At 38.9% G+C, this 9936-nt stretch overlaps 1 protein-coding gene across 1 annotated transcript in view; it reads right to left on the bottom strand.

The window, feature by feature from the left end:
• Positions 1-656: 656 nt before the first annotated feature.
• PRMT9 (protein arginine methyltransferase 9) overlaps positions 657-9936 on the bottom strand; it is a 57775-nt gene continuing 48495 nt past the window's right edge. The window contains exons 11-13 of the mRNA XM_035292861.3: positions 6327-6480; positions 1811-1933; positions 657-1600 (exon numbers count right to left, since the gene is read on the bottom strand). Of these exons, the coding sequence (XP_035148752.1) occupies positions 1385-1600; positions 1811-1933; positions 6327-6480 (493 nt within the window). The 3' untranslated portion in view covers positions 657-1384. The remainder of the gene's footprint in view (positions 1601-1810; positions 1934-6326; positions 6481-9936) is intronic.

Below are 9936 nucleotides of genomic sequence, written 5' to 3'. Positions count from 1 at the left end.
ATTGCAGCATTCACAGTAGACAACATATGGAGACAACTGAATTGTGTGTTGACAGATGAATAAAGAAACTGTGTATATATATGCATACACACAATGGAATATTATTCAGCCTTAAAAAAAAAAAAAAAAAAAAACAGTGCTATCTTGCCATTTGCTACAACATGCATAGGCCTGAAGGACACTGTGCTAAAATGAAGTAAGCCGGACAGAAAAAAAGATACTGCATAATCTCACATATATGTGGAATCTTAAAAAAAAAATCAAAATATATAAAGAACAAAACTGGTTATGGGTGGCTGGGAGGAATGGGGAAGTATAGCTCAAAGGATTCAAGGTAGCAGATACGTAAGATGAACAAATTTAGAGACCTAATGTACAATATGAGGATTTTAGGTAATAAAATTGTACTGTATTTGGGATTCATGCTAAATTAGTAAATTTTGGCTGCTTTTGTCAAGAACAAAAAATAGATGGGTAACTGATGATGGATATATTACTTTGCTTCATCTCATATACCTTAAATGTATGCAATAAAACTTATTTTAAAAATAAAGCTGGGTAGTATAATAATAGAGATAATAAGAATAGGTAGTCTGAAGCAAAGATGTGTCTTATTTTCTTTGTGGCTTACAAAGAGCATACAGCATACAGGAGGCATGATAATAATCTTCCTTTATTTCAAGTCTATAAAAATTGGATCAATTAATATACTTACTGTGCATCCAAATCAAAACTTTGAAAAATAGTTTAGGATTAATTTTCTTCAATTTAATTTTGCTTTGTTACCAGCTTTTAAATGTTCTTTTGCCAAAGTAGACCAAGAAAAATGCTGCCTCCTGAAGATTTATTCCCTGACACCTTTACTGTTCTAATTACATTTAGCTTATAGCTTAAATTCTTATTCAAGTTTGCATTCTCAAAACAACTTGAGATGTTTCAGATGTACACTGAGTATTTAAAGGAAGCAAGATCAAAATTTACAGTTAACCATAACCCTCAGTCTTCAGTGGAAGCCTTTCAGTGTTTCCCAATTGCAAGTTTGGATTTAAGAAAAAAGGCCAAGATGCCTACAAATTTAAAGTTTTGCTTTACTTACTGACACATGACAATAACAATGAGACTATTAAAATCCTTATTCCATAATATCAAGCAAAATAAGTTTCCTAATTCAAAAAACTAGTGATGTATCCTTTTCTAGAAAGCAAGTCTGCAGCAGTATTTCTATAATAATGCTACTCTTTAGGATCTTTTAAAATATGCTTTATTAATGTTAATTTTTAAAAATATTTGACCATTACAAGGAATTTTTATATACTCCCAGTAATTAAGACAAGAATTTTTGTACTTGATGCTGTATTTAAAGTTTTCATTGAAAAACTGCTCTTCATTGCTTTACTGTGATGCTGACATTGCTTTTGTGGTGCTGAACGCTGAGTACAAGTTCCTCTCCCATCTCAACCTGGATGGGATTATCTAAAACAACTGCAGCTTGTTTCCAGTGGGAGGCTTGACTTGAAGTATCCAAGCAAATCTCTTCATCAAGGTACATATGATACCAAAATGGAACAGCCGTCACTCTTCCAGATTTACAAATGTGTACCTATGAAAATTAAGAAATTATGAAAATATCAGAGTACATTGAGAAGACTTAGATACGTCTCTTTTTACTTTTAAAAACAAAAAATTATTTTAAAATACATTTCACCACCCAATTTGTATTAATATTAACCTATTTTATTCACTAATATTTACTTATATGTTTACAAACTATTACCTAATTTAATTATTCTATTTTTTGTGTTATACTTACCTTTACTTCTCTGTTAGAGGTGTTCAAATATGGAGTCATTAAATCTAGTCTTAAGAGTTCCACTGGCTTGCTTAAAGGTATACAGGGCAATGAGGACAGGTCCAAAAATACACGTATAGGTACCTAAAGAAAGTATAAATTTTTCACTTTCACTTGTTTTGTGGTCAAGGCTCAAGCTTTTCACTTTTCCACATTCCTTTTGTGGTCAGGGCTTGCTTTGACACTTGGTTCAGTATGATAGATTACTTTTTACATTACCTCCTTTATATTCCACATCAAGCTAAGGCTGCCTTTCATTGTTGCAGTACAGACAGAACAAACCAAGCAAGGTTTAGGCAGGTTAGATAATTTGCTCTGGTTTCCATTACCTGTAGATCTTTCATTTGGATGAGAACACATTAAATTTTTACTTAAGCCGAACAGCTCTAAAACTTTTAAGTCAAAGATTTGCTTATGTAATAGTACGACAATAAATGAATTGTTTCAGAATGATGCCAGATTCAATCAAACAATAGTGAATTTCATTTGGAAAATAAGTTTATTTCTAAAAGGCAGTGGTTCTCAATCTTGGCTACAAATTAAAATCACCTGGGGAGGTTTTTAAAGCCCAAATGTTCAGGCCACCCCCCAAATCATTTGGTGTTAGGATCCACAGATGTTTCCAGTGTACAAAGCTGAGAATCACTATTAGGTGTTCTATCAAGTTTAGTAGCAATGGAATGCTACTATTAATACTAATAATTTTTAATCTCATCATTTGAAACAGAAAGGAAACTGTCATTTAAAAAACACTTTTCTTTGAGTAAGGCGAAACAGGACACAGATACATTCACCCCTCCCTGGGCATCCTTGAAAGCATAAAACCTTTCTTCCCCATAAAAACTCAACAGTGACCCCACGCGATTTCTAAGACTCCTCGTTATGCCTTTTGTTCCTATTTTTACATCAAACACCAAAAGAAGCCCTAGATTCCCACGTCACCTCTTATCACCTGGCTCCTAATCCCCACACTGCGGAACCCACACCTCGTAGTTGGCCCCAACTTTTCTCTCACACTAACTTTACTGGCCCACTCCTGTTTTTTGTTTTTTGTTTTTTTTCTTTTTGACAGAGTCTCACTCTGTTGCCCAGACTGGAGTGCAGTGGTGGGATCACTGCTCACTGCAACCTCTGCCCCCTGGGCTCAAGTGATCCTCCCACCTCAGCCTCCCAAGTAGCTAGGACTACAGGTGCCCACCCTCACATCTGGCTAATGTTTGTATTTTTTGTAGAGACGGGCTTTTGCCATGTTGCCCAGGCTGGTTTGAACTCCTGGACTCAAGCAATCTGCCCTCCTTGGCCTCCCGAAGTGCTAGGACTACAGGCATGAGCCACCATGCCTGGCCCTCCTGTCATGTTTGCTAGCTCCTTCTATATAACCAATCTAGAGCTTGTAACTTTTAGTTCTCTAGACTGCAGTTCCCAGCCTCTTTATCTACATGCCCCCCATGGTATTTCATCCAGTCTTATGGCCTTAAATACCAGCTACATGCTGATAAGTGCCAAATTTAAATCTTCAGCCCAGAGCTTTCTCTGAATTCTTACCCAGTTGCTCAGTGACCACAGCTACACACAAAGCCTGATCCTATTTTGCCTATTATCCGTAAATGGGAACTATTCTTCCATGTGCTTTCAACTAAAAAAAAAATGGGAGTCCTCCTTCATAGCCCACATCCAACATATCAAAAATTCTACCTTTATTATTTTCAGAGACAAGCTCTTGCTGTTGCCCAGACTGTAGTGCAGTGGCACAACCTTAGCTCACAGCAGCCTCAACCTCTTGGGCTCAAGCAGTCCTCCCACCCCAGCCTTCCAAGTAGCTGGGACTAGAGGGGCATACCGCCATGCCCAGCTAGTTTTTGTAATTGAGACAGCCTCACTTTGTTGCCCAGGCTGGTCTTGAACTCCTGGACTCAAGCAATCCTCCCACCTCGGCCTCCCAAAGAGCTAGCAATGCAGGCATGAGCCACCGCACCCAGCCCTACCTTTAAAATATATCTAGGATCTGACCATTGTGCAACACTTTCACTGCTACTACTCCAGTCAAAGCCTCTGACACCTCTCATCTGGATTACTACAATAATTTAATGCCTTTGCCTGGTCTCACCAGTGTTTTATTCCTAACACAGCAACCATAGCAATCATAAGCAATTGTAAGTCACATCATGTCAAGCCTCTGTTCAAAACCTTCCAGTTGTTTACTACGCTTTTCAGAGCAAAAACCAAAGTCCTTACAATGGCAGAAAGTCTACATCTGGCCCCTGATACTCTGCATCTCTCATCACTCTTCATCTTGGTGTCTTCTTGGGATTTCTGATACTCCAATCATGATCTTGCCTCGGGCTGTTTACACTTGCTGATCCTTTGTGTGATTGCTTCCTTATTTCTTTCAAATCTCTTTTGACTTATCACTTACCCATGGGTCCTTTCCTTAGGTGTAACCTACAGAAAATAGTATTTCCCATACTCCAAACTCCCTTAGCATGCTTTATGTCTAAGCACTTCTCATCATCTATCACAGCAGTCTTTTTACAAGTTTATCGTCTCTTCCAATGCAAATAAATGCTAAATCCATGAGTGCAGGAACTTCTTTTTAATTTCATAGCCATATTCCAAAAATCTAAAATGTACATGTAGTAGATATTCAGTAAACATTTGTTAAATGAATATAGTTGTTTTCTGTTAAAACTTTTCATTTTGTTTCATTGGTTCAGTCAGTTGTCTATAATAGTCAGATAATCATCATATTAAAGGAGAGGAGACATCTATGAAAATAAGTGAATGGTCTACAAAATGTAAAGCTGCCAGGAAAGAATATGGAGCTTCTTGAGATGAGAGGTCATCAGTTGAAGTGAGACTCCAGTTGCAGGGGCCAGCTGTAGCAGTACTAGTGTAGAGAATGCAGAGTTGTGTTTAACAAAGGTAGGGTTTTTTAAGGCCAGTAGAAAAACTGAAAATTTTATTTTTAAATCACATAAATAATTATACAAAAAATATAGTCCATGGAAATTAAGCTGTTCAGGGAAAAGAGGACATGAGATAGAAGTACAATGAAAAGATGGCAGTATCAGTATATTGTAAATTCTGGCAGAATCAAAAAACTGCTGATGTTATGATCAAGAGTAAATGAGGCAGAAAGATAGGAGATGGTGTTCTGGGACCATACAAAGAAATAAACTTCTCTACCCTCTGGTAATTGTATTCTCTATTAAACCCTTCAAAAAAACTGAGATTAAACAAACTGTAAAACCACAGTCTGTCAGCCCTGAAAAGCATTTCTCAATTAATTTATACTTGTTCAGCAGGTATTGCTCATGGAAGACCTAAAAGTTAGCTATAACTTCTTTAATTCTGTACTCACCATCTAACTTCCCAAAATTCTGTTTCGGCTTACGTGACAGATCCCACCTCCTTACTATCAATCTCCTACCCCGAACTTCTTCCCTAGACCTTCCATCCACTCCCACTATTTTGTATTCTATTGCTAGTTCTGTGCCAGTTTCAGCTCATTTCTAAATCTTTTTTGTTGTTGTTGTTGAGACAAGATCTGGCTCTTATCACCCAGGCTGGAGTGCAGTGGTGTGGTTTCAGCTCACCACAACCTCCACCTCCCAGGCTCAAGCAGTTCTCCTACCTCAGCCCCGCAAGTAGCTGGGACTATAGGCATGCACCACCACGCCCAGATAAGTTTTGTATTTTTTTTAGAGACAGGGTTTCCCCATGTTGCCCAGGCTCATCTCAAACTTGCGAGCTCAAGCAATCTGCCCTGCCTTTGCCTCTCAAAGTGCCAGGACTACAGGCATGAGCCACCATGCCTGGCCCATTTCTAAATCTTGACTCTATTTCTGAAACAGAGACTAACCCCTTTGCCTTGAGCTGTTTTCCTAGGCTCCTGCATTCCTGCTGTCTGCAGTCTGTCTAGAATCTCAGCATTACCTGTTGACACTTACCAGCTACCAGCCTGAGGTCTCAAGGTAAGGGTTCAAGTTTAGAACATAGATCTTTTTTGGACAAAGACCACTCTTTTTCATAAGATTAAAACCTAGGACTCTTCTTCCATTTATAACAGTGAGTCAGAGGAGTATCTATAAACCTTTTTTTTTTTTTTGAGATGCATTCTCGCTCTGTGATCCAGGCTGGAGTGCAGTGGCATGATCTCAACTCACTACAGCTCCTCCCTGCTGAGTTCAAGTGATTCTCCTACCTCAGTCTCCAGAGTAGCTGGGATTGCAGGCAAGGACCACCACACCCAGCTAATTTTTTCGTATTTTTAGTAGAGGTGGGATTTCACCATGTTGGCCAGGCTGGTCTTGAACTCCTGACCTCAAGGGATCTACCCGCCTTGCCCTCCCAAAGTGCTGGGATTCTTAGTCACTTAGTTATTTTAATCCAGCTAAACACAGTGACTAAAACTAAAGAGAGAGCGGAGGTAAACTGTGTATAACAACATCCTGGTTGAACCTCTCTAGACACTTACCTGAAACTGGTTAATAAAAGGTGCTATATTTAATCCAAGAGTACGTTCTGTTCCTTGAACAGCATTCTCCTCTAGGAGTGTCTGTGATTCCACAAGCAACCCAAACATCAGCACATACTGAGGAAAGATCTTGCCTCCAGATTGTAGTAAACACCTAAAGAAAAAAATATATATATTAAAAAGCTTTTGGGGCTGGGCCACAATGGCTCATGCCTGTAATTCCAACACTTTAGGAGGCCAAGGTTGGTCAATCACTTCAGCCCAGGAGTTCACGACCAGCCTGGGCAACATGGAGAAACTTCATCTCTACAAAATATATAAAAACTAGCCAAGCATGGTGGCATGTACCTGTAGTCCCAGCTACTTGGGAGGCTGAGGCAGGAGAAATGCTTGAACCCAAGAGGTGGCAGGTGCAGTGAGCAAGATCCCACCACTGCACTACAGCCTAGGTGACAGAATGAGACTTTGTCTTAAAATAAAACAAAAAAAAAAACCTTTTTAATCCCCTACATTTTATAAACATCAGTAACCAAGAATCATGATAAATCAGTAAAGAGCTAGAGATTACATATAGCCTAATGGACTTTGTTATTCATGGCTGGTATTTCAAAATGGTAAATCACTAGAAATAATTTCCCAACTCAAAGTGACTACTGATCAATGAAAGAGAAAAATGATCAGTTAGTTATTTAAATGGACATACGTCTTTAGATCGAGGAAAGAGTCACCAATGGATGTTAAAACTAGTAGGTCAAAGTTTGATTAGGAAAATATCCTTTTACAGTCTCAAAGTATCACCCCCACAAATGACTTATCACAAAGGGGGAAACAGTAACTTACGGAATGGAGAAATGTGTGGATACAACTTAAACCATGTGATTATATTAACATCAAAAATAATGGGACAGGCTGGGCACAGTGGCTGATGCCTGTAATCCCAACACTTTGGGAGGCCAAGGTGAGAGGATTGCTTGAGTCCAGGACTTCAAGATCAGCCTGGGCAACATAGTAAGACCCCTCTCTACAAATAAACTAGCCAGGTGTGGTGGTGCACACCTGTAGTTCCAGCTACTCAAGAGGGTGAGGTGGGAAGATCGCTTAAGCCCAGGAGGTACACACTGCAATGAGCAGTGATTGCCCCACTAGAGAGACATGAAAACTAAATGAAATAAATGATCCTAGATTGGATTCCAGACCAGGTACAAAAAGCTACAAAGGACATTCTTGTGACAACCGGTGAAATCTGGGTAAGATTTGTAGCTTAGAATAACAGTATTGTGTCCCTGTAAATTTCCTGATTTTAATAATTGATTATATAAGTACAGTGATTATATAAGTGAATGTCCTATGTATTCCAAGGACATCCACATTTTACCTATGGTTAAGGGAAAGAATCTGAAATGTTTTTTCCTGAATAATTTAGCAAATGTGGAAAACTATCTAGTAGTTTGTGAATCTGAATGCAAGGTTTATGGTTAAGTTCTTTGTATTATTCTTTAATCCAAAGGCTTGAAAATTATTTCAAAAGGTTAAACACTCCAAATGCAAAAAAAAAAAAGTCCAAATACTCTAGTACTCCAGGAGAGTGAGCGAGTCAAGGATTAACAAAATCCTTTCTCTTCCCACAGTTGGCATTGGGTTTACCTGCTCTTTCCCTGAAAATCTTTTAAGAATGGAATGTCAGCTATTTATCAGCAACACCGATTATGGTTTAAAAAAAAAAAGCCTCTTAATAGGTAGACTATAACTGGACAGAGAGAACCACAAACAAAGGACAAATTCCTGATGGGAACCCATACTACATGTGGGCTTCCCTGAGAGTAGGGTAACTTGTAACCAAGTGTTCATATTGCTAGGCCATGGAAGCTGTGCCTATGGGAGAACAGTTTCTATATGAAGTGAAGGGCTCTTAAGCCAAGGCGGCTTCCACACCTACCTATGTAGTCATTTCCTCACACCTGAGCTATGTGCTAGGTGGGACGGGAGAGAAGGATCCACCAACTGACATCCAATGAAACAGATGTAGAGGATACTTTAAACCAAGTAATTATTTTCATTTGCCACATTTACAATCAAATGTCAAATCTACATTTTTATTGAATATTCTAAGCTTGTTTCTACTTGAATTTCTAGAACAGGATACTTGGCAGGTGAACTTTACATTATCATATATATGTTCACAGTAAGTTTTTACGCCTAAAATAGATCTTTAGAGTAAGAATTCACTTATAAAAATAGAGAACTAAACATTTCACCTACACATTTGTTCATATCTTAAAAAGTAATTCATACACATTTCTAAAATTATATAGTATACAGTTTCCCTAAATATTTATTAAAACTTAGACAAACGAAGCTATAAAACACTCCATTCCTCAAAACTACTTTGGCACTACGGCCCCAGTTGCTCCTATAGATAACTAGTACAGAATGGTAAACCACTAGAAAATCTCTCTTCATTCACTAAATGTAACATGAGCAGTACTGTAAAAATGTAAGATTGGTCTTTGAGATATTTTCAGACTCAACTGCTCCCGTGACTCCCACCCAGAAACTGACTCAGTGCAGGAAGACTGTTTTTGACAGCCCTATGATTTCATCGCTAACCAATCAGCAGTATCCATTCCCTAGCACCCAATCCAGCAAATTATCTTTAAAAACTAGTCTCTGAGCTCTCAGGAAGGTGAATTTGAAAAACATCTCCCATTCTTCTGCTTGGCTGCCTTGTGATCATTAAACTCTTTTTTTTGAGATGGAGTCTCACTCTGTCACCCAGGCTGGAATGCAGTGGCACAATCTTGGCTCACTGCAATCTCTGCCTCCCAGGTTCAGGCAATTCTCCTGCCTCAGCCTCCTGAGCAGCTGGGATTACAGGTGCACATCACCATGCCCAGCTAATTTTTGTATTTTTAGTAGAGATGGAGTTTCACCATGTTGGCCAGGCTGGTCTCAAACTCCTGACCTCAAGTGATCCACCCATGTCAGCCTCCCAAAGTGCTGGGATTACAGGCATGAGCCCACCTAAACTCTTTCTCTACTGTAACTCCTGCTGTTCCTACTGAATTGGCTTTTCTGGGCAGTGGGCAAGAAGAACCCATCAGGCTATAACAAATCAAGGGTTCCCACAATGTCCTCTCTGAGTTCAATAACCTGCCAGAATGGCTCACAGAACTCAGAAAAACACTTTACTTATATTTACTTATTTTTTACAAAGGAAGCAACTCAGGAATAGCCAAATATAACATATACATCGGGCAACAGATGCCATAAGGGTTCAGTCTCACATGAATGCCCCTAGTTCAGATGCCAATTTTAAGTCCTGGACTTTCAGTAATTCTGGCCACCTATAAATCTGAAATGACCTTTGCAAAAATTATGGCAGTAAAAGAAAACTAACATAGCTCACTCCATTTTGCTTCTAACCTCACAAACTGGCTGTCCCAGACACAGGGTAAGCTAACTATGGGAGGAATTTTATAGTTTAACTTTAAAGCAAGGATGATACTAGTCTCCTGAAACGAACCCCTTCCGTGTTCAGGGACCAAAACAGCCACTGTAAAACTAATGAAAGGCCACAAGGTTAGGATTATTGGAGGCGCCTGAGTTCTGC

Source organism: Callithrix jacchus, chromosome 3, assembly GCF_049354715.1.
Source record: "Callithrix jacchus isolate 240 chromosome 3, calJac240_pri, whole genome shotgun sequence".
NCBI lineage: Eukaryota > Metazoa > Chordata > Mammalia > Primates > Cebidae > Callithrix > Callithrix jacchus.
Note: the sequence above shows the minus strand (reverse complement) of the source record. Positions and strands in the feature narration are given on the sequence as shown.